The sequence below is a fragment of the Pseudorca crassidens genome, chromosome 13 (genome assembly GCF_039906515.1).
Source record: "Pseudorca crassidens isolate mPseCra1 chromosome 13, mPseCra1.hap1, whole genome shotgun sequence".
Taxonomy (NCBI): Eukaryota; Metazoa; Chordata; class Mammalia; order Artiodactyla; family Delphinidae; genus Pseudorca; species Pseudorca crassidens.
Genome location: NC_090308.1, coordinates 26,492,349 through 26,512,049, shown reverse-complemented (window position 1 = coordinate 26,512,049; position 19,701 = coordinate 26,492,349). Strand labels below are relative to the sequence as shown.

At 37.1% G+C, this 19,701-nt stretch overlaps 1 protein-coding gene across 3 annotated transcripts in view; it reads right to left on the bottom strand.

Moving 5' to 3' along the window:
* MAP3K5 (mitogen-activated protein kinase kinase kinase 5) overlaps positions 1-19,701 on the bottom strand; it is a 215,933-nt gene that overhangs the window by 134,881 nt on the left and 61,351 nt on the right. For all 3 annotated transcript variants that reach the window (XM_067701965.1, XM_067701964.1, XM_067701966.1), the window contains exon 2: positions 12,299-12,438. In XM_067701965.1, coding sequence (XP_067558066.1) covers positions 12,299-12,421 — 123 coding nt within the window. In that variant the 5' untranslated portion in view covers positions 12,422-12,438. The remainder of the gene's footprint in view (positions 1-12,298; positions 12,439-19,701) is intronic.

The window sequence follows — 19,701 nt, the reverse complement described above, 5'->3', positions numbered from 1 at the left end:
CACACGTTCCAAAGGCGAAGCAGGGAGGTGGAGATCCAGGCCAGAGGACTTAGGAGCCACAAAGGCCCATTTAGGGAACAATAAATATTATTACTGGGGGCTAAAGAAAACAGATCATTTCGAGAAGTACAGAAGAGAGAAATAAAGGGGTACTTGGAAAAGATCTTGAATTCAATCATTGGGCTAAAACAGAAAGTTCATTTTGGCACACATTGATAATATTAGACAGTTATCTGAGGCCTTATTGAAGAAGGCCTTGAATGTCAAAATAAAGTACTTTGTTGTGTGGGCATTTGGGCATATGACAGTAAAAGCGGGTTTTTTTAGGTGAATGATATACATAAAGAAGTATCAGCACACACAAGGACATTGTTTGTAAAAGCAAAGGTTTGGAACAACACGAATGTTCCATCAACTAGAAACTGGCTGAATAAACTATGGTCCCTCCATACGATGGAATACAATGCAGCTGAACAAAGGACGAGGAAGTTCTCTACAGAGTGATATGGAAAGGTCTCCAAGATATACTGCTAAGTGAACAAAAGCAAAGGACAGAATGGTTGTTACCCTATGCTCCTATTTATGTATATAAAAGGGAGAAAAAGAAAATTCTAATTTGTGTATTTCTAAAATCTCTCTGGAAGAATATACAAGAAACTATTAACAGTGGTTGCCAATGGAGAGGGGAGCTGGCTGGCTGGGGGACAAGGATGGGAGCATGACTTTTCACTAACATATCCTTTGCACTTATAAATTTTTGTATCAGGTGAATGCATTACCCAAGAAAGACAAATAATTAAAAGGTAAACATTGTTAAAGTTTTAAAAATATGAATTAGATAGTGGTATTTAGTATTGGATGGGACAAAGCACTTAGGTAGCTATTGCAAAGCTCAGGGATGCCAAAATAAGGACTTGGACAATGGTGGTGCCCTGGGGGATGGAAATTAAGAGACAAATGAGTGATGTTGTTGAGGAAGGTTGAAAGTGGCTTTTCCCACAGTGTTTCACAGGTGGTTAATGCATCTCTCCACCCATCCATACACACACACACACACACACACACACACACACACACGGTTCATGAAGAACATAAATAGGAAAATGTTGGATAATCACAAAGACAGGAACATAGCATGCGGGATTTTCCAAACAATTTATGGAGCATCTCTCCAGAGTAGCAAACTACACCTTTTCCTGAGATAGGCATGTCCTTCTCTCATCTCTCTAAGTAAAAAAACAAAAGAACAAACAAAACACACCCTTATCTTCATCCTGTACCACACAGCATGCTCTGCGAATAGCATAAGAAACCTGTTCTCTGTGAAGCAGGCCTTGACTGCCTTCAATGACACCTAACCTCCTAACAGAAACAGGTGATGTCCTTATTTTTGCCCTCATGACCCCTCATACGGACCTCTATGAAGCACTGCATGTACGACATTGCAAATATTGCTTCATACAATTCTCCTATCCTACAGCATGAGTTCCTTGGATGCAAGAGCCTTGTTTAGTTCATATTTGTATCCCCACTGATTGCCTAGCAGATTGCAGGGCATATAGTTGGTGCTCAATAAAAGGATGAATACATTAATTAGTTAACGAATGTATAAAATACTGGACTATGAATTAGGATAGATACGTGTAAGTCTTGGCTCTTCTCCTGAGTGGCCACGTGCCATTTCACCTCTCTCTAATATAACACACGAAGAATTGGATTGAGTGATCGCTGGTCCCTTCCAACTCTGTATTCTATCATTTACTTTTAGCTAAAGGCCTATCAGAGTCAGCACTGTCCTTGTGCCAGTGGAAGGAGAGATGTCCTCATGCCCAGCACAGGAGCTACTCTACCATGATTTCTGTTTGGTGCATCTGGCACAGAAATGGAGGTGGTGATGAAGGGATCTGTGGTGAGGGCTGAGTGCGCTGGAGCCTCCCCTCTGCTTGGCACCATAGGAAATAACCACAGCTGCTACTGGCCTACAGCCAACACGTTATGTCTTCCTGAAGAATTGCTCACTGAAGTAATAACCCTCTTACATGTCTTCTTTGCTTTCATTTCAGGTAATGCGTGCATTATAACAAATTCTAAAACTATATTAAATCACCCCTAGAGCAATCTACTGAATTCTTATGAACGCTTGCTCATGTTTTATAGAAGCTAACTGGATACAAATGGCTCTCTTGAAGGAGAGTTTACTTACAGCTTATGATGCAACCTTAAAGGAGGTATCAACTATAAGAAAGAAAGGTACTATTTGTGCATTTTAACTCAGTACAAATAAATAGCAAACAAGACCTCAAAAGGTATCTAACTACTGAGGTAGAATAGTGAATGTTTAATTTGTGCTAAATCCACTGAAGGAAAAAAAGGACAAAGGGAATAAATTTAAGAGGCAACTGCAATATTTCACATCACTTCATGGAAACTTTTCACCTAAAGTGCCTAGAAATGAAAAAAATAAAAGTCAACATAAATTCCAGTTCCTTACCAGTGAAATGTTTCTGAAGATACATTACCCCACTACAACTTTGTTCTTGCCTAAAGTCTTTCGGGGGCTTTTGATCAGTGCGCTCACTGGCTGTAACAGAAACATCCTCAAATGTTTTTTCAATACTCCAGGACCCTCTGATAAGCAACCCCAGAAGCAAGACAAATGAGACAATCTAGCCTAGGTCTCATTCCAAGGGAAGACAAAGACAACTTTTGAGAGCTATTTGGGACAATGTAACATTGAAGAGGTCATCGTAAGGATAAATAAATGGAGAGTCCCCCAAACTGGAAAGTTTCTGTGACTAACATTTAGGTAATTACAGCCAGAAGTAGGAAGTGGGAACAGCTGGTGTGAGGTTGCCAAGTCAAATGGACTCAGGGTGGAAGAAACAGAATTAGCAACCAGGATCTGTTTCCTGAAAGAAAAGAAAGGAGAGGGCTGGGAGTTCTTGGCCAGGAAAAAAGACCATGGCTCCCCTGCTGGTGACCTTCTAGGTCTTCTCTTCTGATATATCCTTCTGTCCCAGTGGAACGTGGCTAGTTTTCTACTAAAGTTAGGAAAAAAGGAATCTTTTTTGTACTCCCCACCTCCATCCTTTTACCTGATTTCAATGCTTCAAAGCTAAACAAAGAAATATCAGACGGGCTGCTGTGAACACCACGGGCCTCACTGAGAAGGTGGGACTCATCTTTACCCTTCCACATGCTGAGCGGGCTTAGGAAGAACACGCCAACACAGGTGTCACAGAACTGGCTCATCTTTAAAGTTAGGGAACTAAGTAGACTTGTGCTTACATGTTATGCTTACATAAAAGCTCCAGTTAAAAAAAAAATCTAACAACAACCTGGAACATCATATTTTTAACGGACATATGAAATCTGTGGACAGACTTAGAGGGAAATGTACCTGATGACAAGTCCAAGAATATGGCGCTTGTCCTGCTCTGACACTTATTAACTGTGTGTGCCTCTAAGTCATTGCATCCCTGTGGATTTAGTTCTCATCTGTAAAGAAAGCATCTTCTATCTGTTCAATCTACACAGTAACTTGTCTATCTCATTGGGTCATTTTGAAAGACCAAATGAAATAAGTTTATGAGAGACCTTCAAGTGTTTTAAAGCCATAGGCAACATGAGGTATTAATACTATCAAAGCAGACAACCCCAACTCAATTCCCACCGTTATCAGATACAGAGGCATCTTGTACCAGTGTTGTTCATGATCATGGGGAAGAACACATCATGATCATGGGTAAGACATATGAGCAACTGTCAATAAAAACAACCTGTACCAAAAATCAGGTTAAATTATACCCAGGCTGGAAAGTAATCCTAAAAGAAATTCTAGACTTTCTTCTCCTCCTCTATTACTTTTGTTTCAAGTTAAAAAAAATTTATCTTGGTGGGAGAACTCTACTGTAAGTAGATACATATCTTCAAACAGCTGAAGAGTGACATTTTATACGTTCAGCATTTGAAAGAGCTTCTTAACGCAAACTTCTTATAATGTGTTGTTATTATTAAAATCAACTTCCTCTTTTTTGTCATCAGCTGTTTCTTTCAGCAATGCCTAATGGGACCATATTATTCAAGTACAAGTATTTCTCAAAAAAACAGACTGTATTGTTGCAAAGTTAAAACATAATGAATTTCGGCACAGTAAATTACATTTTACACATAGATTTCAGTAAAAATTTCAAGGATGCATTCTAAAAGGACTCAGATAGGATGATGGGTTGCAGTGCCACAAAGATCAGCTTCCACAGAAAGAATCAATTATTTATAATGAACAAAAGGGAACAGAATCCAGCAAGCCTTGCCCCATTGGGTGGGAGTTAGGAGGCTTTCAGACTCACACCTTCTGTGTGCAGAGGTATTCCTTCTTGCTTTTTAAGGTATTCGAACTCATGGTCCTGTGATGAAAGTCTCTACAAATGAAGAGAATACCTGGTGCCAACCCAGAGATATGATGTCATCTTCCATTCACTATGTAGCATAGATTCCCTTCTCCCTTTGACAAAATGAAAATAAGATGCTAGAAACAATGGGATGGGGGAGGGTAAAGGAGGAATTAGGAAGGAAAGCAAGGGCATACTTTATCCAGTATACAGATAATTCCTTTGAAGATGTAATATTGCTAATTGACATCAAAGAAAACTGGATTTTCTAGTCTCAAGCCCTTTCCCCAACCTCAGGGATTCAACAACTGTGAATCAATTCCTGCTAAAGAAATCATTCATCTAGTCTGTCAGTTCAAGATCTTGAGAGAAAATCTTGATACAGCAGTGCTCACAGGTATTTCTTAGCTGTTCCTCCCCAAAATTGTCTCTTTTTCTTCCCCCAATTTGACATGGAATTATTATAGCTCAGGTGAAAGTTAGATAATTTCTGGAATAAGTAAAACAAAAGAACAAGACTATTTTTTTCTCTCAACAGAAAAAAAAATCTTTCCATGAAATATTAAAAAGTGTATGTGGGGGCTTCCCTGGTGGCACAGTGGTTGAGAGTCTGCCTGCCGATGCAGGGGACACAGGTTCGTGCCCTGGTCCGGGAAGATCCCACATACCGCGGAGCGGCTGGGCCCGTGAGCCATGGCCGCTGAGCCTGAGCGGCCGGAGCCTGTGCTCCGCAGCGGGTGAGGCCACAACAGTGAGAGGCCCGCGTACCGCAAAAAAAAAAAAAAGGGTATGTGATGGCTACGTTGAACAGGGGAGATGCAGAATGCCATGGTTTACAAATCAACGGTTAGTTATCAAGTAAGCAAGACACTTGTGAAAATGTCCAGGAGCAGCGCTGTTATATGGGGCAGGGCCAACGTTCACAAATCGTTAGACTACTTTATAGGATCATATTCTCAAATGACTTTTTTCCCTAATACTTACTGTGTACTTTGTACCACTGACTAAGTTAAGTGCTATTTTAGAGTGCTGAAAAGAATGCAGTAAAAATTCATTATTAAGCTAAAGAATCATAAACCTTTGGGAAAATAACATTTTAATTTCATACGCAATTCAATCTAAAACTAAACTCATCTTAGCTACTTATCTTGGTAAGGGAGATAAAACTTTAAGAAAAGGAAGCAGTGGTATAAGACGAAAAAAAAAGTTTCATGAGTTTAAGAACACTCTAGAATCTGAGCAAATTTGCCAAATACATGTAAAAATTTAACTTAAGTTCAAGGTATTTATAACAAAAATTACCTTGATCACCTCACCAGTTTACTAGAAACTGGTATAATCATCAAAATTTACAACATGGACATCACTGCCTGCTCTTTGCAAAACTATAACCATTTGCTTCAGGTGGAAATGAATGATTACCAGAAAAACAGACAATGTCCAATTTCTCATATATAAGCACTAAAGGAGATTGGGTCTCTCTGTATCTACAGATATACATCATGGGTCTAGGTACCATGGAACTGTTTGAATGAGCAACTATGGTAGTTCTCAAGGTTCATCCATGTTGTAGCATGTGTCAGAATTTCCTTCCTTTTCAAGGCTGAATAATGTTCCATTGTATGTGTATACCACATTTTGTTTTATCCATTCATCCACTGATAGACATTTAAGTTGCTTCCATCTTTTGGCTATTGTAAGTAACGCTGTTATGAACAGGGGTGTACAAATATCTCGTGTAGGTACTATATTCAGTGAGATCGTGAAGGATTAAGCATGTAGATAGACTGCTGTAGAGAACAGTTTATGAAAGCAAATCCCATCTGGAAAGTGACTTTTCAAACAATGGCTACAGAGACTTCCCTGGTGGCGCAGTGGATAAGAATCTGCCTGCCAATGCAGGGGACACGGGCTTGATCCCTGGTCCGGGAAGATCCCACATGCCGCAGAGCAGCTAAGCCCGTGCGCCTCAACTACTGAAGCCCGCACGCCTAGAGCCTATGCTCTGCAATGAGAAGCCACCACAATAAGAAGCCTGCGCACTGTAATGAAGAGTAGCCCCTGCTCACTGCTGCAACTAGACAAAGTCCACGTGCAGCAACAAAGACACAACACAGCCAAAATAAATAAATAAATAAAGGATCCCTGGACCAATTAAAAAAAAAAAAAAGCAGTGGTTACAGAGAAAAATACAACTAAATTTCTTGAATAAGGAATAATCTCACATAATCATTAAGCTTCAACACAAGCTGTGTCACCACTAACTGATGTGTATATCAATCTCTAGACAAAGACTTATTCTGCAATGGATAAAATGGGAATAAAGCCTATCCTAGTGCAGAAAGAAAGATCCAAATGCATGTGAGGCTTTCTAACCACAGCTAGAACATTAGAAAAAAGAAACTAAAAAAATATTTTGAGATTCAAATGCCCAAAATATATGTAAATTATCCTGATGGCTACAGGAAATAACAGAGTATAACAACTTTTTCATTAAAAAAGGTTAATTATGAAATATTTCAAGTATATAAAAATATAAAACTTAATCATACACTCCTTTAGCACAGCAAAGAAAACCACCAACAAAACAAAAAGGCAACCTACTAAATGGGAGAAGATAATTGCAAATGATATATCTAATAAGGGATTAATATCCAAAATACATAAAGAACTCATACAACTCAATATTAAAAAAAACTGATTAAAAAATGGGCAGAAGATCTGAAATAGACATTTTTGAAAAGAAGACATACAGATAGTCAACAAGCACATGAAAAGATGCTCAACATCACTAATCATCAGGTAAATGCAAATCAAAACTACAATGAGATATCACCTCAGACCTGTCAGAATGGCCATCATCAAAAGACAACAAAGTGTTGGCAAGGATGTGGAGAAAAAGGAACCCTCATTCACCATTGACAGGAATGTAAATTGGTGTAGCTTCTGTGGAAACAGTATAGAGGTTCCTCAAAAGAACTACCATATGATCCAGCAATTCCACTTCTAGGTGTTTATCTGAAGAAAATGAAAACTAATTTGAAGAGATATATGCACCCCCAAGTTCACTGCAGCATTATTTCCAATAGCCAAGATACAGAAACAAGATACAGAATCTAGATGTCTATCAATAGATGAACAGATAAAGAAGATGTGGTACATACATATGTTTATATATGTACAATGGAATACTACTCAGCCATAAAAAGAATGAAATTGTGCCATTTGCAACAACATGGATGGAGCTAGAGAATATTTATGCTGAGTGCAATAAGTCATACAGAGAAAGACAAGCACCATATGATTTCATTTATGTGCAGAATTAAAAAACAAAACAGGCAAACAAACAAGACAAAACAGAAATAGACTGATAAATACAGACAACAAACTGATGGTTGCCAGAGGGGAGGGGCGTGTGAAGATGGGGAAAATAGGTAAAGGGGATTAAGCGGTACAAACTTCCAGTTATAAAATAAATAAGTCATGGGGATGTAGTATACAGCATAGGGAATACAGTCAATAACGCTGTAATGTACTTTGTATAGTGACAGATGGTAGCTAGACTTATGGTGATCATTACTATGCTGCACACCTGAAATTAATACAATATTGTAAGTTAATTATATTTCAATTAAAAAAATTTAAAATAAAACTTTTTCACACACCTATGCATGTACCACCTAGTCTTAGAAATATAATATTACATATATAGTTGAAGACTCCTGTCATCCCCTCTCAACTCTATGCCACTCCTATCCTTCAAAGAGGTAACTATTCTTAATTTATTTATAATTTCCGTACATACTTCTATCCTTTTATAATATAAATGTATAAAAAAATTGTCCTGTACATCATTACATTTTGTATAGATGGCACTATACTGTACACAAGCTTCTATAATTTTTTTTCCCACAACACTCTTTATGAGATATATTGATAGTGGTACAGAAAGCTCTAGTTAATTCATTTTAACTGCTCTATAAGATTCCACTAAATGACTATACCAGAAAGTAGTTATTCATTCTTCTGTTGATAGATATTTACCAATTCCTCTGGGGGAGAGGTTATTACAAACAATGTTAACATAAACATTCTTGATTATATCTCCTTATGCATGCTAAAGATTTTTTTTTACAGTATACATCTAGAGACAGAACTGCTGACTCTTGGTGATACGCTCATTTGATATTATAAGCTATTGCCAAATTGATCTTCAAAAGGTAGTGCCAACATACTCTCCCACCAGCAATGCATACGTTTTCCACTCTCCACAGCCTTGCCATTGGTATAATAAGGGCTTTTAATTGTTGGCTTTTAAGTGGTATTTCCTTGTTTTGTTTTGCTTTGTTTTTATATGAAACATTATTTAATGTGAGTGGGGAGTAGCCTAGAAAAAACAGAGGGAGCTAAACAAGGGAAAAGGGGGAAGAATCACAAGAATTAGAGCTGAGAGCAGTTGTTGTAAAGGAATTTCTGATGATAGAAGAAACGGTTCATTAAAACAACTTCCTCACTCTACACAACAGCCATTCATTTCTCCCAAGCCCTTTCTGATGACAGACGCATTCTGTGTATTGGCCCAACAACTTACTGGCCAATGGTGTCCAGACCTACTGTCCCGTTTACCGAGAGACCCCAAGGGAAGATCTGATAATTTCTCTGATGCACGAAATAAATCAGAAAACAACTGTTCCCAGCAATTTCTTATTTTCAAGCAAATGTAAATCTCAGCATTAAGAGTCTCACTAATAGGCACATAAGAAGTTTTCATGATACTTATCTAGAGAAAATTGTGAAAATTGTTATTACAATGCTAAGAAAAAAAAGGAATATCTATCAACTTCCCTTTCTCAAAGTGCAACGATGATTTTTTTTTGAAGAAAATTAAATATTTCTTGCTACAATAAGAGAGTACTTGTAATTTAAAATGACTACAAATCCTATTGCAAGTTCATGATTTGATTAGATCCTAAATATGCTTCCATATGAAAACTCAGACATAGATTTTAAGTACTTATATGGTTCCTAACAATGATTTTTCAGAAGCTTAAACTTAAAAAAAATTTTTCCTATGATTTCTTCCTAAGAATTTGCTGCTAAAGAGAAACTGTTCTCTTCAACAAAGAGCAGTAGATGGAAATAAAACTGGTGCAGCTGTACTTTCTAGATGCCCGAAGAATCAACCTAAGTGAAGCTAGGTATGGGATAAGAATAACATTCTCATTCTGTCTTTGCCCTGTGAAAATAGGGAGATGCTTCATTCTTATTTGGTTAATCCATACATAATATATTATTTGTAAATATCTCTTGTTCTGCCTTATTTCACAGCAGTTTTCCTTTCTGTTGGTAGATGGCAGGGATAACAGTTACACCTATAACTACCTGCAACAGAAATAAATTTTAAAAATTAAAAATATACACACACACACACACACACACACACACACACACACACACACACAGACTTTCCTCAGTAGCAGAACCCGAGGAACTTCCATTGCTCAGAGACTGAAAAAAAAACACTTTCTACCCCAGAACTTTGTCCTCTGCAACCACATACCTATTTGGGCCAGGAACAAACTAAATAAGAAAATGGCAAAAGCTTAGGGAATACAGTCAATAACATACAGTCAGTGGAAGGAGGAAGACAAAAGAAGGGATGGATGTTGCATGGAACAACTCAGGATGTATGCTTGATGGGTTTTTCTAAAGGAACACAGTTAGCAGGAATGTCTGATATCCTTCTAACTAAAAGTAACTGCAACCAAGTTTAGTGGTTAAGGGGAACAGGCCTTGGAGTCAGGCAGACATGGTCCCAAATTTTCCATATCACCTTGGGCAAATGATTGAATTTGTTAGAGTCTCAGTTTGAAATCTTATAATTTGGTGATAGAATATATACCCCAGGGACTTCCCTGGTGGCGCAATGGTTAAGAATCTTCCTGCCAATGCAGGGGACACAGGTTTGATCCCTGGTCCAGGAAGATCCCCCATGCTGCAGAGCAACTAAGCCCATGTGCCACAACTACTGAGCCCGTGCTCTAGAGCCTACGAGCCACAATTACTGAAACCTGCGCGCCCAGAGCCCATGCTCTGCAACAGGAGAAGCCAACATAGTGAGAAGCCCGTGCACCGCAACAAAGAGTAGCCCCTGCTCACCACAACTAGAGAAAGCTCGCATGCAGCAACGAGGACCCAACGCAGCCATAAATAAATAAATAAATAAATTTTTTTTAAAAAAAGATTATATACCTCACAGGGATGTTTTAAGAATTAAATGTGAATATGTACGTGGGTAAAGCACTTAGTACCTAGCACATAGTAAGAGCTCAATAACAAGCAGCGATTATGTACAAGATAAATGAGTATATTTTAGATAGACAAGCCTCTTTAAAGAACTGTTTTATTCAAATACCAATAACCAGCCTTCTATACAAAGGCTGGCTGAAAGCAATTAAATAAATCAGTTTATTTGTCCCACACAAATTTCTGATAAGATTAGCTTTATCTCTTTCTCTCAAATGTAATTTAAAAAAATTTCCTTAGGAAAGGATGGCCATAAAATTAAATCACCAGATACCAGTAGGACAAGAATAAAAATAGTGTACTGTGAAAAATGTCCAACACAACACTGCCTGCTGAAAATAAACAATGCAAAGAAAATAAAATAGCAGAACACAAAGAGTAAATAAAATAATCTCTTCATCAACTGCTAATATATGTTGTAAATAGTACCAAATCAAAATGTTTAATTAAAAATACGCCATCATGAAATGTATGATACATTAATTAAAGGGGTACATCTGGGGCAAAATTAAGTAGGGGTTGCTTAAAGAATTGTTCCAGGTGAAAAATAGATTTAGACGGAGTTGGGGAAAATCCCTTAGTACTATTTCAGAGTATTCTGGAAAGGGATAGCCTATTAATCCCCAGCACAATGCCTGGCATACAGCAAAGGTATTTGCTAAATGACACTCTGCAGATTTTTTAGAGAAAGTCATATAAGCTTCAGATATTCAGATAAAAGCAAAATACTACTAAATTTTTTTTGGCTTGGATTTTGGGTTAGAGATCTTCATATTACCAATTCCTAAGCTACTGAAAGTATGGCTCTGGGTTTTAGGACTCCACGTTCCAAGGTTGGCTTTGATTTGGGAACTTGAAAGTATAGATGAGAAAAAGCCACGAAGAGGTAGATGGAAGTTTTGCAAAGGAAATGAATGATATCAGGTTCAGCATGAGTTATGTGCTGAACTGTTAGATGCTTTTCAAAGAATCACAGTGTAGACTCACTTGGCCTTGCAAAAGCATTTTAGGCAATCTTTTTGGATGGAGGAAATACCCTCCTATCATTAAGTTCCTATAATGGAGAGAATGCCATGAGACATGCTGAATTTTGCAGACAAATACGGTAAGTTTTCCTTCCCCTTTTCCCACTTTAATTGAAATCATATCCCAGTGAAAGAGGATGGCAATTTTTGGTGATAGAGAATTTCTACTCAGAGTACTTTCAGTAGGCAGCGTATTTCTAGTTGGAGACAGGTGTGCCCAATGAAACCCCCAATGGTGACACAGCACGAGGGCTGTCCATACTTTATGCAATCTCCTCTTCTTTCTCCAGTGTGTATACTGACAACTTCCTATTAACAACAGTCTCCTCAACTGCAACTCCAATCAGAGCTCAGAAATCAACACTAAGTTTTTCCCCTATCTGTGTATCATCAAATTTCCACATTGAATTCCAGATAAACCTCACAATGTAATTCGTCACTGTTACATAATTATTGGACTAACAAAAACATCCTTTCATAAACATACACTACTTGAATTTTTTTTTTTTGGATGACGGAGAGTTATCCCTAAAACTCTGGTGCCTAGAGTAAATATTTAGTAAACAAGTGAGGTACCTTCAGGGACTGCAGAGAGTCTGAATTAGTATCACAGTAGAGGATGATGTTGTTGGCCATGCTGAAACTTTCTCTCACTCCAAGGTGGTAAAACAAAGACGGCTGCCGGAAGGCATCACTCATCTCCACCACGGCAATATCTGCAAACAGAAAACAAAGTCCCCCGAAAGATGACACCTAAATAATGCCCAGTAAGCACTTTTCGGTTCCAGTTACTTAGTATTCAAAGAGGAAATGAGGAAACCATAGGGACTTTCCCTCTTCATTTACCACTGACTTTTTAATTAGCAGTTCTATCAGAAGTGGTTTTACAAACTGCAGCAAAACTGCACTTTTAAAACAATAAGGGGGTCATATAATTACTGGAACTAAGGAGAGTCTGCAATGGTGGGAAGCAGGACTTATTCTCTCTGTTAAATTTCAACACTGAAAACAAGTTAACAAAGGTTCCAGAAGCAGATCCATGGGAAACAGAAGCAAGTAATAAATGTAAAATGAGATTTATAAAAGCAAATAGGTAAGATGATGACTCAGTTCAGAGCTGTATTTTATAATAATTAATATCTAGCAAGTCCTTAGCAAGTATAATCAAGAAAAAGAAAAATCAAAGGTATAGAAATTATGACTAAGAAGGAGAATATAACCACAGATACAAGTTCTTCCAAAGCTCATAGATGACTAACACCAGGGCGGCATAAACTTGATACCAAAATTTGACAATGTCCCAAAAATAAAATTCAGATTAGTCTCAAACTCATTTATGTATACAGACAAAAACATGAAAGAAAACTGAGCAAAATGCATCAAGCATTATACTATAAGACCACTAGATCATGGGTTTAAAATTTATTTGGGGAATGCAAGGATGGCTCAATGGAAAAAAAATCATCAGCATTCCCAAAGATGCCCCAAGTATTGATACTTTAACTAAAATTCAGAATCCACTTCCATTTCTCATTAAAAATAACGGCAAACTGAAAATATAAGGGCACTTCTTTAAAGTGAAGAATAATATATATTTCATAACAACTGCCAACTTTGTGCTTATAGGTATTCCCATGAAAATCAGGAAAAAGACAAGACTGTCAACTATTCTCACCACTAGTACACTCTCTGAAAATCCTAACTAATGCAATAAGATTTCACAAAGTATGGAAACATAATTCTATAAAATAAAATACATAATTATCATTACTTGCAGATGTTACAATTACCAACCCAAAAAACCCAGTAGAATCAATTAAACAACCACTATGAGCAATAATACAATTTAGTAAGGTGTCAAGATCCAAAATTATGAAAACCAAGAGCTTCCTTTATAATCATAATAAGCTTCTGGAAAATGTAATAAACAGATCCTACTCACAATTAAAATGAAAATGTTAACATACAGCAAATTTAACAGATGATGCTAATTTGTTTAAAATATGTGCAATACGTGACACATGAAAGGTTACTATCTTTATAAATTATCTCGATTGGTCAATTTACAACAAATAAGAACATTACAATAGAAAATTAGGCTATGGACATAGGCAGGTAAAATCACAAAAGTATAACTAAAATGGTAAATAAACATATAAAAATATTCTACATCTCACTACTAATAAATGCACATTAAACGAATAATAGTGTCAAGTTTTTTCCCTAACAAGTGGCCTAAGATATTTCAAAATACCCAATGGAGATGCAAAGAAATGATACTCTTACATGCTGTGGGGAACATTTTAGGAGACTTGAGTCCTTAAAATTATGCACACTCTTTGACTCAATAATTCCATTCCTAAGAATTTATCCTGTGAAAATTCCTATACATGTAGCAGATTTACTTGTAAGTATATGCACTGAAATATTATTTTTGCAGTAACAATGGAAAATGCCTAAATATCCATCAGTAGAAAAATGGCGAAACACACACACACACACACACACACACACACAAATTCAATTAATGGCACGTTATTGAAAACTATATTATAGAAGAACATTTAATGGTGCCATTTCAATGGCACCATTGAAAACTATATTATAGAAGAACATTTAGTATTGGGGTAAATTCAAGCTATATTAAGGAAAAATATTAAAATATATACATTATAATGTATAGCATACATATTAAAATATAATGTATACATTATAATGAATAGATTATTATATATATTCTATGTGTATATATGCACATGAATAAAAAAGTTTTGGAAAGTTGTATACCAAAATGTAAACTGTGATAAAGCTGTGTGATGGAATTATGAATTACCTTTTCCTCTTTCTATCTTCTATGTCTTTCACAATTTCTATTATGAACATTGATTACTTTTGTAATTTAGGAACCCACCAAAATACACAAAGAACATTGAAGCCCCGTGTGACTGAATGTAAAACCAAACTGCAGCACTTTTATAAAAGCGACACAGACCCTCGAGAGGCTGTTTGAGACAGTCGGCCTTATCTAATGAATGTGAAATTAGAGTCTGCATTCTGTGAAGGAGAAATAAATCAGATCAAATGGAGGCTAAAGACATAGAAGATTGAGTGAGGTTATAAAAGGGGAGGACAGGTCACAGGAGCGTCAAAAGATGTTTTCAAGGCTAACCATGACTTCGGGGCTCTTTAATACAAATGGAGAGCTTTCTTTTGGGGTCCTTACCATTTACACATCAAAAATCAACACCCGAACAAACTGAGTCACTGCATCCCACCCACACGCCCCATCTGCCTCCTGCGCCCACACGGCTTGCTCCTCCCACAGATGCCAGCCACTCAGTCAGCGACGCCGCTTTAAAATCAAGAGAAGGCATACAGTGTGGCTGAGAGAAACCAAATAAAACAGCTGCCGATGAAAAATAAATGAGAGATATACAAAGAAAAATGCTAAGTTAAAGTAGTGACAAGAGGGGGGGAAATGGGTTCTTTCCAGAGAACTGACTCGTGGAATTTGTTGCTAAAACAAAATACAAACGCTGCAGAAGGCTTTCAGATTAAGAGAGAAACGAGACATTTAAAATAAATGGTAAAAGCAAACTGAGGTATATTCACTAGATCTAAACAGGAACAGACCCATATGGGGATGCAATATAGAACATTAAAACTGCTAAATTGTATAGTAATTTTAAAATACCATAATACCATATGATAACTCAGAAGAAGACAGGCATTTTTCCTACCTCAAATTCAGATAAGTGATTTGTTCTAATGTATTTGTATTTTTTCTTAATATATTTCTTAATTTCCATAGAGGAAAATTTACTCTTTCATCTGCTTTGTAAAGTGTTAAAGCATGTGCCCATTTTTTTATTGTTGAGTTTGTTTTCTTACTGTGAGTTTTGTGTGTTTTTATATTATCTGGATATGTTTCCTTTGTCAGGTATGTTATTTACAAATACTTTCTCCCAGTTTGTGACTTACCTCTTCATTCTGTTAAGTGCCTTTAGGAGAGCCGAAGTTTTTAACTTTAAGACCAATTTATCAAATTTTTTTTCTATTGTGGATTGTGCTTTAGGTGTGGTATCTCAAAAAAATCTTTGCCTAACCCAAGTCACAGAAGTTTTCTCCTCTGTTTTCTCCCAAAAGTTTTATAGCTTTTACATTTTACATTTAAGTTTATGATCCATTTTGATTTTCTCTTCCAAAAAGTTTTGGATTTTCTATTCCATTCCATTGATCTCTGTGTCTACCTTTTGCCAATACAGATGTCCCTCGATTTACAATGGGGTTATGTCCAGATAAGCCCATAAGTTGAAAGTACTGTAAATTGAAATACATTTAATACACTTAAACTACCGAACATCATAGCTTAGCCTAGCCTACCTTCAATGTGCTCAGAACACTTGAGGACTGTACCACTAGCCCGGGAAAAGATCAAACTTCAAAATTTTGAATTATGGTTTCTACTGAATGGGTATCATTTTTGTACCATCATAAAGTCCAAAAATCATAAACCGAACTATTGTAAGTTGGGGACCGTCTGTGCTATGTACACTGTTTTGTCTACTGTAGCTTTATGGTAGGTACTGGAATCAGGCAGTGTGAGTCCTCCAACTCTTCTGTTTTCAAAACTGTTGTAGCTATTTGAGTTCTTCAATTTGCTTTCCTGTATAAATTTTAGAAGCAATTGGTAGCTGAGAGCTATCCGTTGATAGCTGCAAAAAATTCTCCCAGAATTTTGACTAGGATTATGATGACTATAGATCATTTTGGGGAGAACTGACATCTTAACAATATTGAGTCTTTCAGTGCATGAATATGGCGTATCTCTCCACTTATTTAGGTCTTCTTTGATTACTTTGCCCATCAGTATTTTGTAATTTTCAACATATAGTTCCTACACATATTTTGTTAAATTTATACCTGTTTCATTTTTGGGGTGCTATTGTAGATGGTACTCTTTTTAAAATTGCAAATCCCAATTGTTCATTATTAGTACATAAAAATGATTGATTTTTGTATATTGACCTTGTATCCTGAAGCTTTACTAATAAACTCACTTATTAGTTCAAGGAGCTTTTTTTTTTTTGGCCCATGCTTTGGGATTTTCTACATGGACAATCATATCATCTGTAACTAGAAATGGTTTTCTTTCTTCCTTTCCAATCTGTATGTCTTTCATGGTTTTTGTTTTCTGGTTGGTTGTTTTGTTTTGCCTTGCTATACTGGCTAGGACTTCTAGTTACACAGCATTTTTTTACACAATAATATTTCATTATCTAACTAAAGAAAATATTATCTTATTATGGCTACCTTCTGACTCCGATGCATATCTTCTCAAAAGTAATAAAATAAACAGGTGAAAATTTTTTTCCTTGTGAAATCATCCTAAGACATGCTAAAAATGCATAAGATGATGTAATTAAAACAAACTAAATAAATGCCTGATATGGCACCATTTTTGAAACTCACTTATATGGGGTACAGTTTACCCACTTTATTTTATAAACATGTATTTAGTAATTACACGTGTCAGACATCCTGTGCTTTTCAAATATTAAATCACTTAATCTTCATAATACCCCTTTTGTGGTAGGTAATGTTATTATCTCAGGACATTGAGGTAGAGAAGGTATAAGTAATCAGCCCAAAATCAGTCTGAAAGCGGTAGCACCAGGATTCAAACCCAAGCAATCTGGCTGGAGAATCCATGCCCTTAATTCTTAAATGAGCCACATACTACACTTATAGGATATGGAGGTTCTAAAGATCAGAACAAAAATGAAATGCAAAAATAGATTTGGGGACTGACGCATATATACTCCTGTAATGTATTTCATGAGTAAATGCACGTAATAATCGTCTAACTGAGCTTTTGTGGTAATATTGTGCGTAAAATTGCCACATTTCAAAATTTAAGGCTAAGTCAGTCATTTAAAAATATAGGCAAAGACATTAAAATCTCTCACAGTTGTATATAAGGTGTAGTTTCTTTCCTTCTTCCAATTCAATTAACGCTAAATGGAGCATCAAATTAGGTTTGCCAGGAGTTTATTAAAGCATAATAAATTTCTAGGACAATCACATAAGACTGTTGTGAGTAATTGCATTTTGGTCAGCAAATGGCAGTGGTTCATGGTCTGCGTTACTTTCTATTTAATTTTTCCTTGGTAAACCATATCTGTTAAATATCTCACAAGAGCTGCTGCTGCCGCTTGTAAAAAGCAGCATTGAAGGAAGACATGAATGTTTATTTCCATCTATTCAGCGTTTTTCCTTAAGCATCAGGATCGCTGATGACAAAGCAAGAGCCCAGTAGTGATTCAGCTTGTTCTGTAGTCTACAAGTGCTCTAAAGTTTCATAATCACTGGAAACTTCCCAAGTTATTACACAGAACTACGCATCCAGTCATGACGGATTAATCCCCACAATGACCCATTAGTTCCAGTTTAATTCAGCAAACATCCTGAGCCATTCTCTAGTAGGATGGATGACAGAAACCTATGTGGGTGAGGCATCAGCTGGCAACGGAGTCAGAAAGTGGAGCACCTCAAACAGCACCCCCAGCACATCAAAGGCATTATGGAAGAAGCCAAGGAAAGGAAGGGTACCTGGGACTTGGTTGAGAAATACAGAAAACCACACTAGAAAACTACGTCAATTCCCAATGGGATCCTTAATGGGTGAACCAAGAGAGATACTCTAAAGGGCAGACACTAACCCCCAAATGATCATCCCTTCTTAATTCTTAAGGGAAGCATAACCTTCATTCCATTGATTTTTCTTTTATGAATGAATAAGGGCTGTTTACAACTAATCTACAATATGAAAATTACTAAAATGTTACTCATAGCCTAAAAGTAGTGCCCCAGGAGAGTATCCTGAAGTTTCTAAGTCAGTTTTCTAAACCCTGGCAGGGATACAATGTTGAGAAATTGCAAAACTCCTACTGTACAGCTAGAATTGCTGAGATTTTCAGGAAGGATAGAAGAATAATCCATCATCATTGTTGTTTTGAATTGGTCATGGTTTGGCAATTCCTGCTTTAAATTACTACTCATTTAGCTTCATCAGCACCCTTTTATTTTCTTGTATGTTATTTAATTAACCCTGCTGTGTATAACGATACACATTTGTATCAACAGTAGATTTTGGCCCCCAATTTCCTCATCCCTAAACTCCAATAAATATATGCACAGTGATTCAAGCGTGAATCACTCATATATTGCTCAAGCAAATATATATATAATCTCCCCACCCCAGCCCTAATTTGCTTGTTTGATGTTTATTATACTGAGGTATGGGGGCGGGGTGTTTAACCTGAAAAGAAGCCTGGGAGGTAAGTGATCAGAGGGACGGTTTGCACTTCCAGAGGGTGGTCTTGTAAAAATATTGAGAGCCACTGCACCTACCAAGGGGGGTGGGGGTGCAGGGAGAGAAAAGGGGAGAAGCCTAGAGAGGAAAAAGAAACAAAAGAGAAAGAAAGAGGGGGGAAAGGGGAAGGAGAGAAACATGGAAAGAAGGAAGGAGGGAACAGAACCAAATAAGATTGGTGGTGTAAGAACTAAAGTCCCCTTGCCTGGGCAATAGCTGCAAGAGTTCAGTTCACGATGCACCAGCTTGAGAGAATGCAAGGGGGAAAGAGCACACATCTGTAGGAGGTGCCCAGCCCAGAGCGGCAGGACCTAGAACCACAGCTCTCGGCCAGGAGGAGATGCAGCCTCAGAAAAGCACACCACAGAGCTGAAAAGCTGGAAAGGAAACCTCCCCATCTCCAGTGGCCTCGAGAGGAGTCATGAATATGCAAAAGGCAGGCAAGCTGTTTCATGACTTCCAGTGTCTGAATCCTAATTAGGTTTCTGGCTGGGTGACATTAGACACCTTAAATTCTCTGAGTTTCGGTTTCCTCAACTGTAAATTGAGGATAGTAACACAGGTATTTACCATATAAAACTGTTGTAAGGGTTACATGTGCACT